This window comes from Podarcis vaucheri, assembly GCF_965113315.1.
Source record: "Podarcis vaucheri genome assembly, chromosome: 15".
NCBI classification, from domain to species: Eukaryota; Metazoa; Chordata; class Lepidosauria; order Squamata; family Lacertidae; genus Podarcis; species Podarcis vaucheri.
In genome coordinates, this window is record NC_138753.1 from 16563992 (window position 1) to 16585181 (window position 21190).

At 44.8% G+C, this 21190-nt stretch overlaps 1 protein-coding gene and 1 long non-coding RNA gene across 3 annotated transcripts; one reads left to right on the top strand and one right to left on the bottom strand.

Annotated features, from left to right (window-relative positions):
* Nucleotides 1–1667: 1667 nt before the first annotated feature.
* LOC309520179 lies at nucleotides 1668–7064 on the top strand. The gene is made up of 3 exons (XR_014214174.1): nucleotides 1668–4374; nucleotides 5237–5323; nucleotides 5440–7064. It is a non-coding gene; the product is annotated as an uncharacterized lncRNA (long non-coding RNA).
* Nucleotides 7065–7680: 616 nt separating this feature from the next.
* FKBP6 (FKBP prolyl isomerase family member 6 (inactive)) lies at nucleotides 7681–20360 on the bottom strand. 2 transcript variants are annotated; one of them, XM_082201533.1, is made up of 9 exons: nucleotides 20201–20360; nucleotides 18672–18789; nucleotides 16660–16749; nucleotides 16119–16321; nucleotides 15552–15671; nucleotides 14554–14748; nucleotides 13882–13991; nucleotides 12582–12672; nucleotides 7681–7749 (listed from the first exon to the last, which is right to left on the bottom strand). In XM_082201533.1, the coding sequence occupies exons 1-9, from the start codon at nucleotides 20270–20272 to the stop codon at nucleotides 7696–7698; spliced, it is 1053 nt and encodes a 350-aa protein (XP_082057659.1). In that variant the 5' UTR covers nucleotides 20273–20360; the 3' UTR covers nucleotides 7681–7695. The 2 variants fall into 2 exon arrangements, with proteins under 2 accessions (XP_082057659.1, XP_082057660.1); XM_082201534.1 differs by lacking the exon at nucleotides 7681–7749 and adding an exon at nucleotides 9691–10166.
* Between the last annotated feature and the right edge of the window lie 830 nt (nucleotides 20361–21190).

A 21190-nucleotide genomic window follows, 5' to 3' on the forward strand; every position in this document is an offset into this window, starting at 1 on the left:
TATGTCCTGCCTCCACAATTGGAGGCAGCAGTGCTTCTGAAGACAAGCTATCAGCTCTTATAATTCTATGATTCTGTTCTATGAATTTCTTGCCCTCAATATTAGGCAGGGCTCACATGCTTCTCCCCCCTGCCAATCATTATTTTACAGCTAACCGTATTGCTGAGTAGCGGGGGGTGGGGTGGGGAAACACTTTTATTAGCTCTTCTCCTCCTCCTATCAAACTAGGGCCACAGTGGCACAGCTATCTCCTTTTGGGACAGTCTCCAGAAATGTGGCCTCTGAGGGTGTCAAGCTTGCCAGGGATTGGCTGCCCTCTTGTGATGGCTCCCAAGTGCTTGCCATGCGACTTGCCCCACCCTGCTACAAACCTGCACCCGCTTCTCCCTCCCAGATGCTCCCACAAAACAAAACACAGCCAGGGCATGGAGACTGAGGGCTAGGCACAGGGACACCATCTGCACGGCGGACGTTTGCCGCAAGTCCCTTTTGGCCAGCTTGACACCCAGGGGGCAGCCAGGCTCTTATCCTTCCCTCTGGAATTCCCCTAGTGGCAAGCAGGTTGGCTTTTGACATCATAAATATCCAAGGCCCCTCACACAAGGCTGTTCACTGTAACTTTCCCTGCTGCTACCTTGCGGACTTGAGCTCCTGCTCAGGGGTTCATCCAGCAGCGGTGGTAAGGCCTGGGGTGGGTTAAGAGGAGTTGGGGTGGGGTTCGGCTACAGTTCAGCAGCACAGATTCTTCTTTCTTTGCCTATCCCCACATCCCCCCCCTGCTGCTGCCCCCCCCCATAACTCCCAGCCTAGAGGCTGGTCCTGGCAGCAAAGCCTCTCCTCCTCCTCACACAAAGTGGCTCCTTGTCTGGCCTTCCCAGCAGTGGGCTGCGGAGAATTTCATGGAACCAGCTCCATTTCCTGACGGAGTTTTATTACATTCCCAACAGAAATAAATAAATAGGAGAGAAACGCAGGGCATCTTGGAGCCTCCTGAGCAGAGCAAAACTTGGGGCTTGCTGCAGAGGCTGTTCTCAAGAAACAAGCCCAGTGTGACAGGGGCTGAGGGGCACCACCACATGGATAAGTGGGGCCGCTTCTGGCCTGAGTCTCCTCCTGGGGCAGACCCAACCTACTACTGTTCCAGGGGAACAAGGAGGCTTCCAGTGAAATGGATTACTTAGTGGGCACTGATCAGAATTGCTGCACTAGTTTCAGCTAGGAGAAGAATGTCCACTCTGTTTCCACACTTCCAACATCTTGTGGCCCCCCTTTCCTCAACCCCAAATGCAGTAAGGGATAATTTTTGTATTGTGGGGGCAGGGGGAGAAGGATGTAATGTACAGTTATTGGGGACTCAACACTGGAGGTGCAGAAACCATAGCTGCTTTGCACTTGTGAGGACCTGTATACATTCTGCTGGTCTGGCGGATGCCTCCAGGGTGGAAGGTCTTCTCAAGGCCAGCCCACTGGCTGCCATACCTCTTCTCCCAAGATTGCCTTGTTGAGAGGGTTCCCCCACCATCCCTGGAAAGCAAGTGAGTTACTCCCAGTTAGAGGGAGTAACTACTAGTGTCACTTACCCTGGGTGGCACAGCCCTTTTTGGGGGAGCTGCCCCAGCCATAGTGAAAATGTGGCAAGAGGGGAGGGGAGTGGGGAAGGAAAACCCTTACACTAGTATTTGACTGCTACACTGCTCAGTTTCAATTGCCATTTACAAGGGACCTGATCCTGAATGCATCAATTGCATCTTGATTTGAGTTGTAGCATGCTTTGTGTGGGGCTGTTCCTAAAAATCTCTTGGAAGCTTCAACCGGTGATAAATTATGCTGCTAAAATCCTGACCTCTTTGCAGTATCAGCTGTGCTGCCTGCAAGTTCATTTGCAAGTGCAACTCAATGTGCTGTTTATCAGTTTCAAAGGACCGTCTCCTCCCATGTGAATCTGTGCATCCTTTAAGAGCAGCTGTGGTGGCCCATTAGTGTGTTCTGTTGCTCTGTGTGGTTTGTGGCAACATGCAACACGGCTTCCTTAGCCGCAGAGCCCTGTCTGTGTTGCAGAAGTTATCAGGGCTCTTCACCCTCAGGTCTGTTGGCCTGCAACTCCCAGCATCTCGGCTCCTGACAGTGTTTGAAGGTTGCTCTCTTTAAAGGATACTTTTCTTCTGTTGCTCTTTAATTTTATTAATTGCTAGCCCTGCCTTCCCCCTGCTTTAGACTTGAATTGTGTTGGCATTAAATGAGGGCGGGTTGCTGTTAATTTTATTTTTGTGTTTGTTCTTACACTAGAAGCATTCTTTCGAAGGGAGAAAGACCAGATACATTATTTGTATAAACAAACTAGCAAAACAACTACATCAAAGCAGAGCTCTTTGCAAAGCCAACAGCTACCTTAGATTAAGAGAAATATTGATAAACCTGAGCTTCTAGCCACCCTAGAACAGATGCCAGGTCAGAACCCGTGTAATGGAGTGGAATAAGGACTTAGTAATGGGAGATGCTTGATGGGACAAAGTTTCAGCTTCTCCAGCATTCAGCAACTCACCTGCGCTCACTTCCCTGTATTCCCAGATCCCACCCTGAATAGCTGCTCTCCTGCAGCTAGAGCCAGGCTTTGAGAGAGTGGAAAGAAAGATGATAAGCACCACCAGTGTCAGCAGTTTCTTCTAAAGCACAGCAGAAGTCTGCAGAAGCAGTTGAATCCCCTTTCAGCGATAAAAGAGAATGAGAAGGAAAAGAGAATGGAATGAGCATACACCTGCCACAAACAAAGACAGATACTCCTTCCGAAAGAAGTGCACGGAAAAAGAGAATCACTGTCTCGAGCCAATGTGTGCTCACTGCACCTCAGCTTAATGCAGGAATGTAAAAAGGACCTGGCTGCTTGGATCAGGCCAAAGACCTACAAAGTCCAGTTCAGCATCATGTTTCCCACTGTGCCTCAAGAAGCTTATCATTGCTACCTTTTTTGAAGGATCAAATTCCATAGTTTTAACTTTGCGCTGTGTGAAGTTTCGTTGGATGACCCCACGGTATTAAGAGATGATAGTACATATTATGAGAGAGGGAGAAAAGCCTATCTCTATTCACTTTCCCATCTTTTTATACACATCTACCATGACCTGTTTTTTCCCCTAAACTAAGTAGCAGCAAATGTTTTAACCATTTCTCCTAGGATATTCAATCCAGATCTTATCTGGGAGGAAGAGGGAGTCTTCCCTTCCATCAGGATCTTTCTGTCCCTATCCCCACATCAAAATAAAGTTTGAGAGAGAAATGCATTGCTCTTGCCACCACAAGCTACTTTAATGTCCAGCTCTCTGGGCATCGGGTGGACCCTCCTGTTGCCACCTCAGTGGGAACACCTCAAAGTGACATCTCTTTACAAACACTGGGTGAAGAGCTACTCTCAAAGACCTCTTTATTATTTTATTTGACTTCTCTAAAAATGCAGAGGATCTTTTTCGCTTTAACCACCACCACCACCACCACCACCTGAATAATTTACCATGGCTGGACATGAGGGAATTTGCAGTGGAAAAACCTTCAGCTATGCTAAACCAAAATATTATTTACCATTTACTTGGTAATGCTGATCTCCGCCTTCTAAGGAAAAAAAATATTGATTTAACAGGACTCAGCAGTTTGGGGGTTCTGCCAGTGCTACCTAAATATAGCTCATGAAAAACAAGTGGATCCCGTAATGGGGGGGGGGAGTGAAGAGGATGGGGGGAGAAACATACAGCATTCTTCCAACTCTGTTTTATCAAACTAGGTGGGGAGAGGCCTTTTTCATCCAGAGAAGAGGCGTGCTGCAGCCCAGATGCACCTGAACCTTTGTTTAAAGGCAAGAATTTGCTGCTCCCGCCCCCCCCCCCATCGTCTGAAACATCACTGCACTTGAGCAGGAAGGTGGGTGTAATTGCCTACAGACAGCGTGACCTGGAACTGCCAAGAACCTGGCTGGCTTCATGCCTTTCCTGGCCTTCTCCACTTTGCCCAGTTTGAGAACAACAGGATCCTGGAGAAAGAGGAACCTCTGCAGCGGCATTCTGAGCTGGGTTAAGAGCCAGGAATAGCCACACACCCATGAGATTTTTAATGGCACAGGTTTTCGTGGTCTACAGCTTTGCCAAAACAAATTTGTTAGTCTTTAAGGTGACAGAAGACTCTTTTGTTTTTGCTGCAACAGACTAACGCAGCTACCCTTTTGGAAGAAGTCCACGAGATGGAGAGCAGCTTGACTGTTGCCACTGTGAGCTGTTTACTCTGGAGAAACCTTGAGAGAGTTCAAAGCTCCAAGGTGAGGTGTGCTGCCAGGATGGGCCATAAGCAAGAAGGATCCGATAGCAGAGTCTGCCTTGCTGTTGTTTGCAGGTAGGGGGAAAATGGAGTTGGGTTGGGTCAGTGTGGTAGTTAGCAGAAGAGACCTTTTGAAGTAAGCGTCCTTGAGGCATTAACCTGAAATGGAAAGGCTGCATGGACTGAACCATTCAGCCCTCCAGAAAGGATAAAGGACCTACAAGTAGGAACTGGCCTTGCAGAGTTAACAAGCCCAGCAGCTTGGAAGTGAGAGACACAAATTACATAGTGCAAGAGAGCGGACCTTCTACAGTATCTGATCCTCTCTATGGAGAGCACACTGGTTAGACCACAGAAACAGGGGAAGACTTGGCAACTTTATGTTTGCAGACTTTCTAGGTAAGTTTCAGGAAAACAATAGCCAGCAATGCACCTCTTCCACATATCCACAAGTTTGTTTCTAATCCAGAGCATCAAAGGTTAGAATTGTGAAGCTCCTCATCTTCTTTTTCCCCCATTATGGCTATTGGGGGGGTGATTATTGGTCTGCTCTGAATCCTCAGTCAGCTTCTTTGGATGTTCCCAAGTTCTAGTGTTATGATAGGGAGAAAAACTTTTCTTCTCTATCCACTTTCTGCATTCCATGCATACTTTTATACACTTCTATCATGTTGCCTCTTACTTGCCTTTTCTCTAAACTAAAAAGCCACAAAGACTGCAGTCTTTCCTTGTTGTGGAATCCTTCCACTCTCTTGATCATTCTGGTTGCCCTTTTCCAACACTACAGTACCCTTTTAGAGGTGAGGCAAGCAGAACCGTAGACACTATTCCAAAGTGAGTGCACCACACGTTTTCTGTGACAGCATTATGATATCAGCAGTTTATTTTCCATTCCTTTGCTAACAATCCCTAGCACGCAATATGCCTTTTTTTACAGCTGTCACATGATGGGTCAACATCTTCACTGAGCTATTCGTGACTCCAAGGTCTCGCTCCTGGTCAGACACCACCAGCTCCAGCAACTGTGAGTCCTTGATCACAGAATCTATGGCATTCTTCTGAAACTTTTAACAGCATTAATGCCAGCATTTCTATGTTGTAATGGGTATTTTGATTCATTTAAAACTTTGCATTTTACAGCATACATTTGTGTACCATGGGTTTTGAGTATTTGGTGCAGCCTCTCCACTGAGCTGCAGGAGAGGAGGAGGAGGACTGCAGGGCCTCTCTATCAGTGCTGTGGAAAGACCAGCAACTTTTGGCACCTTCTCTCCTGGAAATCTTTTGGCTTTAGCTGCTCATTACCATAACTTTGTTAATTTAAAGAAACAGTGCCCAGATTTGGATTTTCCTCCTCCCTCCCCAACCCATTTTCCTTATGCCTCATGCTTTTTTAGACAATAAGCCTTGAGGCTAGAGACTGTGAGTGAGTATACATTGTGTGATAATGTGCATTCAAGGCTGCAGATAGGCATCTTTTTGGGATGCTGTACACACAATGCCATCCCCATGTTGTCTCTGTTCCACTGTATTTGTCAATCCAAAGCACATTCTGCTGAAACAGTTTTAATCTGTTTTGTGCCGAGAATGCATTTCTCAAGCACTTCCTGCCTACATGTGCATTTGTGAATTATGCTTACAACTTCCACAAACTAAAATGCATTCATCAGCCCTCTGCTGATGCACTTTAAATAAGCTTTCCAAGCTGAGTTCAGCCTCTCCTCTCTACCCTCTCGGGTAAATTTAAGGACCTCCCTTGCAAGGTCTTCTTAGATAAGGGACTTCAATTTTTTTTTCAATTAGGGAATTGAAACCAGGATCTTTCATATGCACGCATATGCTCCACCATGGAGCTTCACCCCACCTAATCCCCACAGATACCGCGAACAAGTCAGTTTCCCCATCTCTCTCTCTTGAACAATTTTTTAATGGGAAAAGGTTGCAGGACATTTGGTGTCACCTAAGTTTTGCTGATGCAGGGGAAAGCCTTCAACACCAACTAGATGAAGTAGGTGAGTAATTTTGGTGAAGCACACATGGGATTTCCTGGAGACATGCATGATCAGCAAGAGCGGAGAAGGGGGGGGGGAATCTGTGCCCCCAAAGGGGGCTAAGTCAGCAACAGGAGCAGCAGCTACCTACTGTCCTGCTACTGCTGCTGCTGCTCAAAAGAAGGATCCCATCTGAGGAAGAACAAGGGAAGGCCTGAAGCTGGCAAAGGGAATAAAGACGCTGCGGTGTAAAGCTGCCTCAGGAGCCTCCCCTGAATCCCTGCTCAAAGAACACCTCATTCATCACTTTTAAGCAGAAGTGGCTCACTTGCTGGAGATGGGGGCGGGAGGACAAAAGGAGCAACAATGGTTGGCGCTTGCAGCCAGGCAGCCAGCCGCAAACTGACACATCGGCCTACTGTTCCAGCTCACTGGGGAAGAAAGGAATTTCTGTATAAATCACACCAACCATCAGGTTTCTCACTTCCTGTCCACAGGACTTCCCGGCTCTCAGAACACAACAACATGAAGGGACTCTCTCTCTATATATATATTGGGGGGGAATGGGAGAAGTTAATTTTTTAAAAAATATATATAAAGAGAGTCTCTTTCAGCTAATAATGAAGCGAACAGTATATTAAGAAGGAAAACATTCAGCATTAACCTTGGAGGGGAAAGACAGAAAACCTTTTCATAATGCCCTGGCCACAAAACAACAACTGCCAGTTAAATCAGCTCCGTTCCCCAGCCACTGCCAACATAAACTCAGGGGCAGCCATAGGAGAACATTTGAACCAACATCTTCCCCTCTTCTCAGTCTCCCCCTCTCCCCAACCAGGAAATAAAAAATAATAACAACTCAGGAAGGCTGAAGGTGCCAGCCATAGGCTTCAGAGCCGCACTTCTGCTGGCGCCACAGAGCAAGCAGACTCTGCTTTGAGCTCCAGACACGGCAGTGGAACCATAAAGAGGAGGTTGCCCTGCTCCGCACTTCTTAATTCGCCTTTGCTACAGGCTGTCAGTCAGGCAGGATGAGAAGTCCTTGCTGTGAAAAGGCACCCATGCAATTCTGCTGGGGGGGTGGGGTGGGGAACAGTAAGCGTGGAAGATGGATTTGAAAGATCCATTCGGAAGAATGACACCTCAATGCGGGGACTCTGGTTTGGGGTGAGGAAAGAACTCTCTCCCTCCCTGTGTTAAATTGGGCCACTGACGTATTCTGCTTAATCCCTTCCCCTGTATGGTTCAACTTGGCTCAGAATGAGTAATTTCCAGAGTGCAACTCTGTTGCAGCAGAAACAAAGCATCTTAAAGACCAACCTTTAGAATTTTAGGGATAATTTTTATTATTATTATGGTATAAGCTTCCCTGGACGACAGGCTACCTTGACAAACACATGAAATGTTACCCCGCCACAAAATGTAGTGGTGGTCTTGATGGCCGTTGGTGCTTCTGAAACTGAATCGGACAAATTCATGGAAGAGGAGGAAGACGAGATCTAGTAAATTAGTTGTACTTAACATTTACACAGACAGCACCTTCCAATCCTCAAAGTTCTCGCAGGCATCTAGTTTTAATCCTCACAATCACCCTTTAAAGTTAGGAATAAACATCCCCCATACTGCGGATGGAGGAAAGAGAGGCAGGGCAGACTGCCATGCAAGTCTGTTAATAGCCTTAAGTCACACTGGCTAAAGGACACACACACACACCAGTTGCTGAGGGACAGCTTTTATCCACTGCTTGTGGACTGGATGGCCTGATACACAGGGCTTCCTCTTAGATGCTGGATAGCTAAGAAAGTTAACAGGACTGTAGGAGTTACAAGGTTGTAAGCAGGGTGGCTGATCTCTGTTAAGTCCTGCCATAGGGTGGGAGGCAGGGATGCTAGGCTGCCAACTTGTTTTTTAATGCAGCATCAATAGTGACACAGTACGGGGCAGATAGTATAAAATAAAGAGGCAGCCAAATGAGAGGGAAATGGAAATTATGCATAAATGCAGTGACGTATTTTGGTTTTATTTATTTCCCATTTACTTCCAACAATTTGTATGCTGTTTAATGACAGCTATTTCTAAGTGTTGCACAAGAGACCCAACACAATAAAGGCTAGAAAGCAGTTAAAACTGTAAAATCAGAATTCAATTTAGAAGTCTGCTGGAGTTTTTAGAAGAATCCAGTAAGCACCAGAAGTTCAACATGGGGTGTGTGTGTGTGGCCTATGTGACCTCAAGTGGTCTGAGGACTTAAAGAACTAAGACAAGACCTTTCAAAAATAAACGGAGGCAAGTTCTGAGTTCGATATATTGCAGCAAGAGGAGAACACATCACTGAGGTGCTCTGGGAGATTATTACAAGCAGAAAGAAGTAAATGGACAGAGTTATTTAAGACAACCTCGAACCTTTTTTAGAGCTGACAGTAGTGGAGTTAGATGAGAAAAGCTTGTAGGTTGTGTGTGTGTTTGGCTCAGATAGGGGAAGAGAGGTCTTTTGGCTTCTTTTTAGCCCTGAGGAGGCGCAGGAAGTGAGGTCCTTGGTGGAGCTACAAAACCACCCAGACCTCAAATTCTACATGGTGCAAAATGAAAGCGCAGTGCCTCAAAATAAAATATACCATTAACTAATCAACCTGAAGCAGGAAAACCAAGGTAGACATATTCAGTTATGTCAAATCTGGACAATTCATTCCAATTAAGGGAGTTTTGACCAATATGCCCTAAAAAAAATGGGTGCCTGGATTTGAGCACAGAGAACATGATTGAAATGAAGCAGGTGGAGGAAAGAGATAAAACTGATAGCTAAGGCAAGTTATCAAAGGATCTGCCGCCACCTGCTGGTTTATACAGTTCTTCAGAGCCACAGGGTGGCTGCAACCCACTCACCACCACAGCACGAAGAGGGATCTGTCCGCTTAGCTTGCACACACAGTGATACATGCAAGGAAGGTTTATTATTCCTAGTAAAGTGCAGGAATGTAACACTGTCACAAAAAAAGCACCTGGCATAGTGAGTTATTTAGCAGGGATTTGAATACAATGCCCCAAACAGTAAATTCGCAATCAGGTAATCCAAATTCTGCACCAAGGAAACAGAACATCAATCTTACAATAAGCTTCTTTTCTGCGGTGAAGAGAGGGTGTTCTATTGCCCTCCATTTCGCCTGAGCGAGCCAGGCATATCCTCCAAACAGGTTCTCAAATCCACAGACACAGGATAGATAGGTTTTGTCTGGCAGGACATCAGTCAGAGCATCAACATTAAGAATCATATACAGAAATGCGATGATGATGCCTTGCTAGGCAGCAACACCCAAATTGGTCGCACTACCAAGGCAAATGGGGGACAGTGGCTTCCATCTACAGACACTCATCATCCACAATGAATGGACACCAGCCATGCTGACATTTTCAGCTCAGAAACGAGTTTTATTTTCTACAACTAGGAAAACAACATTTCTAACAATCTTCTCAGATAAGCAAAAACCATGGCCACCTACTTTCACCAGCCTGAGTCCAGGGCAATGAGGGAAGTTAAGGAAAACTGATTTGTATCCAAACAGAGTAATCTGTTACCTGTGTCTGGCTAACAAGAGAAAGGAGTTCCTTCAAAACAATGAGAGAATGCTGAGCACATACCTTCTTTTCAAAAGAGGTCTCTTAGTAGACTTGACTTAGTAGAATGCCACTAACAAAGTGTACATACAAATTGTGCTTTTATATATTAAACAACCATATAATCTTCTCAGCTCCAAGTACTCAGAATGAGGAAGGTCTTTTCCATATGGATTTTCAAAAACAAGAAGGCAGTTGTTGGCTGTACTGAAGTGGGATCCCTTCCCATTATAGAAAAGTTTCTTCCTTCTGCATAGATGGATTCTGAAATGACCAGCATATCATGACTCAAAAAAACCCATGCATTTCAGTTTGTCAGGACATGGTCGCTTTTAAAAAATGACAGCAATTATAACACAGTGACCTATATTGATAGTGAGCTATCAAGGGCCCAAGCCCTTGTATCATTGAAATGTAATGGCTAGAATGGTCAGAAATCTTACAGCGGGTACTAATTTTGAGATAGGAAACAAAGGGTTAACCTTTAAACCTTCACACCCAATGAGCTACAAACAAGTACCATACCCCAAATCTACACCTAATACATACCACAAAGGGCCACTGTTAACATATTTTCCTTTGCTCAGTAGAGTCCACCATTTTCAGCTCCCTGTATTTCCACTCCTCTCTTTCAATAGCTTCCATATTAGTATGGACCGACCTACATATATATATATCTGAAACTCCATGGGGGAAAGGCATAGCTTCCCCCTTCTCCAATCACTACTCCTCCATTCTCAGTCAACCTCCCCCCCCCCAACTGCTTTGCAGCCTAAAAAAGGGATGTTGGGGTGCATTTGCAGGTGGTAGCAAGTAACACCTCGATTGGTCCAGAGCCTCAGTTACTTGATTTGGCTCTTGTCCGTTGGGTTCCTGGCTGGCACAGCAACCTACAATTCTCTGTTTGACAAGCCAAGTGTGTTGCTGCCTGTGGGTGTGCATAAAGAAACAGATTGTGTAGCATTTAGGAACCTTGCTATAGCAAGTGACTGAAGTGCCATCATGTAACACCCAGCCAGCTTCACACCTCCTCTTGACACCACCCAGAAGTCACAAAGAAATCCCATTCAGAAGCAAACAAGAGTTCAGCCAAGAATCTTCTGTCATCCTCTTTGAATACACCATGTCTAAAGAAGTCTTTACACTGAGCTAATTAAAGAGAGAGAAGTAGGCAAGCTGAAACCCTTTAGCCATTCTGAGTAGCATTTGATCGTCTTGTCTCTTTCATTCCCACCCAGTGGCTACACAATCAAAAAGGAGGCTTGAGGGGCTGCACAGATAAGATGGGCTGGATCAGCTTCAAAGAAAGGATGCTCCTGCAGGTACCAGAACAGCAGGCAGCTACTAGGACATTCTGCTGAAAAAAACATTTCCTGCTTTCGCCAACAAATCTGCATGAACAATTAACCTAATTACACTAGCAACCACGTTCCAAATTCAAATAATCTTATCCTTACCAACCCATTCTAAGATCACACGCATACATGTTTTTAAGTGAATTCCATCATTCTGCAACCCCAACCCACCTGTTCATAATAAAGTTGTTCAGGTTTTGCTCTAGCTGCTTTTAACAACCAAATATGAACGTTGAACACTTATCCTATCACCTGCTAAAACAGTGACTAAAACAGAAAGCAGGCTCTGTTCACCTAGGGTAGCCAACCATGTAATCTGGAATGACAGTGAAAAATGCAGATGCTTTTTGTTGTAATACCATTATCTAAATCACTGTATTTTCAGAGCTGGTTGTTGATAAATGAAAGTCACTTTTTATCCTGCATTGTTGAGTGGCACAATATAAGGGCTGCTACTGATAGGTAAATTTACATGATGTTACAGTCTTAAAAAGGGGTTCATGCCATCACTGGCAAGGATTCAAAAGACTAGCTCATTTTAAGAGTGCAAAGCACTCTGTGCTTGTGTTTCTTGAACAGCACATGCAATGCAGCAAGCTGATTTTGAAGCTGTTGGGTATTTTTGCAGTGGAGCTGAGAAGCAGTTTGCAATAGTTCTAGGAAGAAAGGTCAGGGAGGCAGAGCTATTACTTAAGTTACCATCCACTTACAGACATTCTCATTTCAGGGCAGGGTGAGAGCCAACCATGTATCCTGTTTACAGTGGAATTCTGCTATAATGAACCACGAGAACTGGCATTTGTATCTAGCAGGAACAGGCAGCTGCCCAAGACGTTATCAAGATCTACCAAGAACAGTAACATAAAATAGCCTCAACAATCTGGTGCCATCCCTGATGCTTTGGACTACAAACCTCATCAGCATCAGCAAACATGACTGTATGATGCTGGAGGTGATGGGAGTTGTAGTGCAAAATCTTTGGATGACCGCAGGCTGGCAACGGCTGCCCTAAAGTTGGGCAGGGTGGTTAAGGACTATGGAAGTAGTAGGAAGATGAGGTAGATACAGTGCATGGCAACAGAGTCATAGTTCTGCTCAACATCCAAGGGGTGAAAAAAGCGGGAGAGTAGCAGAGGACATGTCCTGCCTCATAAGTCCTACAAAAAATCTAGAGCAAGTTCCAGAGTGCAGTTGTCTCAGAGGACAACTCCCTTGGCACCTGCCTACCACTAAATGCCTTGCTGCTACAATCTTCAGACAACACAAGGAGGGAGCTTAGCACTAAGATGAAACTGAGAAACAGAAGAGGCTCAGAGCCTGTTACCTTCAGGTTTTCTCCTGCTGAAGGAGAGTTGAGGGGGCCAAACATCCTGCAGCACATTTCCTTCTCCTTCAGCATGTAATTTCTGTAACAGCTGCAAAACAGGGCAAACTGTATGATCACAGGGTGTCCACCAGCCGAGTTTAAAAAACAACAAGGTATTGAAATTAAGCCTGCCCAGAACTCGAGTGCTTCCTCAGAAATAGGAGGCAAACTGTTCCAGCACAGGCACACAGCAGTTGCATCTGGCCACTTTTTGCCCTTGTTTCAATGCTCAAAACCCCCATCTCCTTCAGCATAGCTCACCGTGTACACAGCTTTGGTGATGTCTGAAACAAAGGCTTTGCCAAACAAAAGTCAAACCCAGCATTTAGTCTCTACTGTAGAACATGGCCAATATGATTAAACTTAAGTTATAGTTATTCATGAACAGAGCAGCTCAGCAGCTGAGAGATCTTGCTTTGTGCATGAAATTCCACAATACTTTTCAGTTGTGTTTATACCTATGCAGAACACCTGCCAAGTATGGAAGCCAGAGCTGTTCTTACTAAAACACTGCCAAAAATCCATGTGTTCAGGAAAAGCAAGGCTCACAGATCTGCTGGCGCTCTATTTCCAAGCATGTTTCAGAGGGGCAGCTTTTGAGGACCAAGGAATTCCCCCTCATGGCCAGTACACTTCCCAGTCCAGGGAAAGGAAGCACACAAATGAGGGAGTAGAGGAACAGGTGGCCTCAGCAAGCAAGGTTTTGCCAGTCTTTTGCCGATGAAGAAAGCCATCTTAAGTGAAGGATAAACATGGCCCAAGCTTCTCCTAACAGAACAGGAAAAGGCTGCCTGTCAAAGGACAGGCAAGGCAAAGCCACAAAGGCTAGTTGCCTCCGTAAGGCATTCATTCAAGGAGAGCCAGGGAATTGCCTTGTTATCCCTTCCCAGTACTGCCAAGGAAGGAGAACTCTATTCCCTCACACTCTACATACAGCACTGCCATGGTTTTGATAACCACATGTTTTTTTCCTGGATTAAACAGAACTCCTGAGGATGCTCCCAAAGGTGGAAAGGGGGTGGTACCCATGCACCTGAGGCTTGCCCCACTGCAAGGACATTGACCAGTTTACAGAGTTTGGGATTCAATACCCCTAAAAGCTTCCCGTGCTCCCACTTACTCAGTCTGCTAGACAGTTTAAACATAAGAGTACAGAGGCTTCAACACCACAAGGAATAAATCTGGACAATTATATACAGAGAAAGCAGTTCACAGCTAACCGATTATCCTAACTTCAGTAAAGAAATAGCTCCCTCACCTGGCCAGCTTCTTCAATTCATTGTTAATGCAATGGTTGAAGGGCTGCTGTTTCTGAGCTTTCACCAAAAAATCCCGAGCTCTCTCATACTCTGCCAGAGAGAAACATGCCTAGTAGACAAAAGAATCATCATCATTGTTTAATTTGGTATGCTGTTCCTCAGGGGTGTGGAAATCCCAGCATGGCCACAAAGTTAACAACTAGCAAAGAGAAAACTCACCAGTACTAGCAATGTACAGAAAGCCCAGGAAAGGAAAAGCTGTGCATGGTCAGATGTGCACCTGGAAACTTAAAACTTGTTGAATCAACTGCCCTAAAAAAACCCTGGCTGCCATCCCATAGATTGAATGATGCAAGTAGAAGGGAGATTAAGTAGAGTTTTGAGTGGGAGGTGTGCCGCAGTCTTATCCTGCAAGGGATACTGTGCTCAGCCTGGCAACGATAAACAAAACGTTCAAGGGAAGGAGTTGCAGAAGTGTTTGAAAGTGGAAAAGATTTTGCCGCATAAAGTGCTTGCAAAGGCTAGATGGCCACCTGCACCTCCTACATTAGACTAAGTGGCCTCCAGGGTTTCTTCCAGGTTGAGGTGCTCTCATCCATTATTTTTATTGCCCTCCCCATCAGGCATTTGAAACCTGGAAGACTAAGTCCACAGCTGCTCCTCCTCCTCACCTGAGCACACCTGAAGAGTGCTTTGGCATTCTTCTCATCCAGCTTCAAGGCCTTCTCTCCGTAGACAAGTGCCCGAGTGGGCTGCTCTAGTTTCAGGTAAGTAAAAGACAAGTTCAGGAAGACCAGAATCTTGGCAGCATCAACTTTGACTTGCTCAGCTTCTTCAGCATTCACACGGTGCAGCAGTGAAGAGGCCTAATCAGGGATCGCAAACAAGTGCTGTCATTTTATAGTCTTACACAAAACTTATATTGATTGTCGTACACATTGGGCTGTGTGGATATTGACTTAGGAGACAAACATTTCCACGTAAGAAAAACACTATCAAGCAAAAATATTCTCTCATTTGAGGGCCAGTTACATATTTACATTGTAGATTTTGAAAAAAAAAAATGGGCTAAACTGTATTTTTTCGCTTTAGGAATCTAAAGCAACTCTGATGGGAAAGCATGAAATAAGATTACAATGAACAATTAAGGTGGTTAAGTGACAATATAGCGCTTTTAAACTGTTCAACTAAACATTATCTTCCATCAGATCACCCACTCCTTTCTCATTTTACATTTCAAAATAATTCCAGGAGGTGATCAATTCCCATCTCACATTTTGGGGGCAACACTTTACAGCAGCCTTCATCAATCTGGCAGTCCTCCAGATGTTTTGAGCTACAACTCCCACCAGCACAGTCAGCACACTCTGTCTTGGCCAGCTAACAAAGGAAGCAGGGTGAAGGAGGGAGTAAATAAGTATAATATGCAAAGTTAAGTGTGCTGGCCAGGGCTGATGGGAGCTGTAGCCCAAAAGCTCTGGAGGGTACCAGACTGGTGAAGGCTGACCTAAAGAAGTTCTCTGACTTCTGGAGACCAGCCCTGCCCTTTGCTTGACCAGAAAAGACCACCAAGGTACAAATACTAGCATGATGGAGAATGGAAAATAATTGCAAAAGGCAAGTTACTTGTGACTCACTTGCCCCCACCCTTCTCATTTGCTTTACTTACCCGTTTGTATCTTTCTCTGGCATCCATGAAGTGCTTCTGTCGGAAGAGGTAATTGCCAAATTCCCGCTCAGTTTCAGCCACCTTCAGCACTTTCTGCAGTGGAAACTGGGCCTGTTGCTCCTGTGAAGAGAAGCCACAATCTGGTCATGGGGATTAGTACAGCTGCATGCCACCCCAGTGTTGCACACTGTCCCAATCTCTGACTGCTGCAATAGTCCAGGTTTCTTCAGAATGGACAGCTGAGAATGTGGTGTCTGTATGATATATGGTTTATTTATACATATATACAATCTGAGCCTACAATGGAGGGGTTCACAGCAATAACACCCTTGAAGTTTTGCTTCTCTCAGTCACAACCTTTGATTCCAATAGAAAGCAGGCATAGCTCCATCTCCCAGCTTGGAGCCAAGCTTCTAGCTCACTCCCCATTCTGGCCTTTGTCTTTCTAATCACCAGTGAGTTGTATGGTGCTTTATAGTATCTTTTAAAAACTGCTCTGTAACCATCTTTGGTGAAGAGTGATACAAAAGTCTCTTAATAAAACTAAAGAAAAACTAGCAAACTTACAGGAGTCAGATTAAAGAACTCATCAGATTCTGCTGAGTCCAGAAAGTCCAGAAGCTCAATCTCAAACAAGACTGTGGCATTGGGAGGGATCAAAGGAGGGCAGCCCGCAGCTCCAAAAGCGTATCTTGGCTTGAACAAAAATCTTGCCAGCTCTCCTTTCTTCATTGTCAGCAGACCAATCTCCATTCCTCCAAGAGTGATGTCTGGGAAAGCAAAAAAGAGCAAGGTTTATTTCTCAAATGTATGCACTGCAGTACTAATTATAGTGGAAGACATCCTCCTTGATCCAAGGTGCAATTCAGATTGGGCCTGACCCAGGACAATTTGGCCCCAACTCAGGTCCCCAGAAAAATCAAATCTTTGGATGCATGAAATTTGGAGAGCTATCTTAGCCTCCCTCTTAAAGGATCCCAAATAGTTTGCTTACTATCATAGAAACTAGGCATGAATGCACCTAACAAGTCCAGTTTTTATATTTAAGTGCTAGTGCACACACACTATTTTATTATCTCTTAGGAACACATGGTCATTCTGAGCTTACCTTCACCAAGTTTCATGAGTCTATGATTCCTTCTGTAGCAGTTTGTGTCAAAGGGTCTGTCCATGTGTTCCAGGTAACCTGAAAATTTCACTGAAAAAGTTAAAAGTTAGAGGAGAGTAAATCAGTTTCAGTTAGGAAGGTTGAACATAGTTTCTATTTTTATCCATAACAGACAACTACTACAGTGGTAGCTCTGGTTACATACTTAATTCGTTCCGGAGGTCCGTTCTTAACCTGAAACTGTTCTTAACCTGAAGCACCACTTTAGCTAATGGGGCCTCCCGCTGCTGCCGTGCCAGCACCGCACGATTTCTGTTCTCATCCTGAAGCAAAGTTCTTAACCTGAGGTACTATTTCTGGGTTAGTGGAGTCTGTAACCTGAAGCGTATGTAACCTGAAGCGTATTTAACCCAAGGTACCACTGTATGTGTGCATCTGAAGAAGTGTGAATGCACACGAAAGCTTATACCAAGAACAAACTTATTTGGTCTCTAAGGTGCTACTGGAGCCTTTTTTTTAGTTTATATATATATATTTTGACTGCATCAGACCAACACGGCTACCTACCTGAATCTAGACAACTACTAGCAATCCTTGTTTCCAATAAACCATGCTGTTTTGTCCCAGGAGCTTGCTGAGAGCACATAAATTTCATCCATTACGGAAAAAAATGCAAAATTAGAATTATGGTGTAGCATTTGCTCATGCTTTTTCAGGTTCTGTAATATTCATCAAACTACATTTTCCTGCATTCGTTTAAAAACCTGAAGGCAAAAACCTAAGGGCTCCCCAGTAGCCTTAGAAGCTACTCACAGCAAAACAGTCTTTCCCAACCTGCTGCCTGGGTCCCATGGGACTGATAGGAATGGTGGTCCATAACACCCGAAGGGCAGCAAGTTGGGGAATATTACATTAAAGTCTAAAGGACCTGTATGACAAAAGAGTACCTGCTCACTTCCACCATACTCTTGGGTGCTAAAAAGCACAAAACAGCTTCAAACTGGGAGTTTGGGGTTGCTTATTAAATGGAAACCTATCCATTCTTAAGGAAATCAGCCCCGAGTGCTCACTGCAAGGACAGATCCTGAAGCTGAGGCGCCAATACTTTGGCCACCTCATGAGAAGAGAAGACTCCCTGGAAAAGACCCTGATGTTGGGAAAGATGGAGGGCACAAGTAGAAGGGGACGACAGAGGACGAGATGGTTGGACAGTGTTCTCGAAGCTACCAGCTTATGAGTTTGACCAAACTGCGAGAGGCAGTGGAAGATAGAAGTGCCTGGCGTGCTCTGGTCCATGGGGTCACGAAGAGTTGGACACGACTAAACGACTAAACAACAACAACAATTAAATGGAAACCACAAACAAAATCTACAGTGTACACCCATGAGATTTCAGGTCATTGGCTAAATACTTAATGCATGCTTGGCTAAAGTACTAATACCACTCTTATTTAAATGTTAACATTCAGATTCAGAAAGCCACCCTCAACATTGCTAGAATTAGCTTGTGAGGGAAAGTGCACAGGGAATCCTTCCACATAGTCCATATTAAATCACACATTAAAGTGCTTTTTGGGGGGTTATAAAGGGAATTAATGGAAATCAATAACTTGTGGTATAAAGCACCATTCAAATGTCAAACTGGATGGTGCAGATGTCAACTGAAAAGACAAGTTAGCTTGTTAAAAGAACAAAATCCACTTTAATTTGCGCCAAGACCAAACTAGGCATGAACATGTCTAGTTTTTTTCTCATTTAAACAGAACTGTGGTGCAGAGTGCTCACCCTTTCCCCTTCATCAACATGGTCCTGACCCACATTCTCACACCCCAGCTCCTATTGGTCCCACAAGGCAGCTTTTGGCAAGAGGAGGGACTAACATCCAGGCCACAGCAGGGAAGGGCACAGTGGCTATTCAATGCAATACTATGCATTTAGAGGGGCTTACCCATTGCCTTGGTAAGCCTGCTTAACACCACAACCATAGACTTGTCAGCACAAGGTTCTTTTACCTAATATGGATGCATCAGGAGGCACCGTTTCACCAGAGCCGGCACGGATAATCTCTTTCAACACTCCATCGTCTCCAGTAACATCCTGCATCCGTTGACCCAGCCGGTGGTAAGGAGACTTTGGAAAAAAGGGTATGGCAAAGCATAATGTTATTTATGGACTGCTTAATGCCAAGACAGGCTTCTGTTGTATTATTAGCATTAATGTTGTATTATTAATATGGATTTCCTCAATTGTCTTTTTAAATCGGGTCAAAGCTCCGTGGCAGAGGACCTGCTTTGCTTGTAGACGTTCCCAGGTTCAATCCCCAACAGGATCTTCCAGACAGGCTTGAGGAGTGACCTCCGAGTCTGAAACTCTGGAGAGGTAGTATCAGCCAGCCTAGATAACACTTGGCAGTACTCTGACTCAGTACAAGGCAACTTCCCAATGAATGAAACTATTGCTTAAAGCCACAGCATAGAATAAACAATGGAGCATTCTGATATATTTGATGGACTGATATATATAAAACAGAAAAATAATACACCCTCAAAGTGTAAATCATGCACTACCCCTCTACAATTAGCTATAAAAATGTTAAAAATAAAACAGAAGCACCCATAAATCTCCCTATGGTTTTGGAACTTGCCCACTGTTTTCCTCAGTTGCCAGAGGCCATTACATATATGCCTGCAAATATGAGTCTGGCAGAAACTGGAGAATGTGAGTAAGTGCTCACAGTGCTCATATAAGTGACAGCCAATGGGAGACATCCTTGGCCTCACTCGTGCCACAGAATGTTATTAAACCTCCAGTCCAAGAAAACAGAGGGCATACATTGGAGACAGAAGGCTGTAGATCATTTCCTTAAATTTATGATGGATGCACAGACTTGCAAATACTGTATTATGTAAACTAGCTTTGGCTGTTTTGAAGACTCTTACATAAATTCAAATTTAGCCCAAAATGCCAAAGGCAAACCTATATATACAGCACATTATATATTAAGAGACTTGCCTAAAGATATATTTATTGTTCATGCTAATTCTACATGAACAGTAGCATAAGTGCTTTTTTTTTTTAAGGAACACCTTGATTTGCACTAGCTTTGGCAGTCCTTATGGTACTGATATTTTGCTGCATTGGTTTGTTTTGCTTTTTACTAGTCCTCTTTCACAGCAAAGCTGTGCTTTTCATTGAATCCTACAGTTGAAAGAGACTACCAAAGGTCATTGAGTCCAACCCCCTGCAATGCAGGTATCACCTATTGTTGTCGTTTCATTTCAGCAGGTGCCTCCCCTCAGGTTGCCCTGAGCTGCTAAGGTTGGTTGAGGCAGTAAAAGAGGAATTTCCCTTTCTCTCTCTTTTCCTTTTGAGGGGAAAATGTACTCCTCGCATGCTCAGACTCAGCAATCAGTTGGGCTCTATCTTCGAAGGGGGAAGGCAGAAGCTGAAGGAAAGAGGTTCCATCCCTTTGTTGTTCTCCTCTCGGGTAGAGGGAGCGCCAGGAGGAACTCTACTCATGCCCAGAGACACCAACGCTCACCATGAAGCCCCCCGCGCCGCTCCCGTCCCCCGCCTGCCAACTCTCCTCCTGGCCACCGCCTCTCGGCTTCATCCTGCAACGGCTGCTCTCGCCGTCGCCCTTTTTTATCCTCACAGCGAGGCCCAGCCTTCCCGCCCAAACCGCGCGGGCCAATCATGGTACGCCCCTCCCGACTACGCCCCCGCCAAGGCCTCGTGCCGCAAACCAGGCCACGCCCAGCCCCCGCGGCAGAGCCAATTCTGCGCCCTCGGCAGCGTCCGTGGAGCGGGGGGGGGGGGAGCGAGCGTGGTGCATGATGGGGCAGTGGGTCCTCACCCACGGAGTTTTTTTTATTTACCGACACGCCCGTTTTTCATCTAAAATGGGCTCCCGAAGCGGCTTTAAATGCGAGGAAGCTCGAGTTAATAATAACGGCATGGCGCTAACGCTAGATACCCTGTGGGTGTCGCTTTGTTTTTGTTTTTTTTTACTCCCAATTAACTTGCAAGAGTAAGCCCAAAGAAATTTAATGCGCCAAAGTTCGCCATGTCTTTTGAATCCTGCTCTAATGTGACTAAGACTGGATGCTACCCCTTGACTTAAATTTTAAACTTTGCCCTGTTCTATCTTTTAGAAAGTTTTCTCCATGACACAAAACCATGACAATTCTTAAACTTCGTTTATTTCATGGTTCCAGTTACAGATAGGTAGCCGTGTTGGTCTGCCATAGTCAAAATAAAAAAAAATCCTTCCAGTAGCACCTTAAAGACCAACTAAGTTAGTTTTTATGGACTTCCATTTCATGCGGCTCAATGTGGTGCCTTCCATGGTTCCACTTACAGATAGGTAGCCGTGTTGGTCTGCCATAGTCAAAATAAAAAAAAATCCTTCCAGTAGCACCTTAAAGACCAACTAAGTTTATTTCATGCGTTTTGGTCCAGCAAGAGGGGCAGGGGAGCTTGAAATAGCTTACAAGCACACTGGTTTACATAATACAACATTTGTCATCAT

What these genes read in the sequence shown, in the direction of transcription:
- FKBP6 (XM_082201533.1), bottom strand. Translation starts at nt 20,272, where the DNA reads ATGAAGCCGAGAGGCGGTGGCCAGGAGGAGAGTTGGCAGGCGGGGGAC. An exon ending in AGTTCTTTAATCTGACTCCT is followed by an intron (nt 15,672 to 16,118) that starts GTAAGTTTGCTA and finishes TTCTCTTCACAG; the next exon opens with GAGCAACAGGCCCAGTTTCC. An exon ending in CACTCTTCAGGTGTGCTCAG is followed by an intron (nt 13,992 to 14,553) that starts GTGAGGAGGAGG and finishes TTTGTCTACTAG; the next exon opens with GCATGTTTCTCTCTGGCAGA.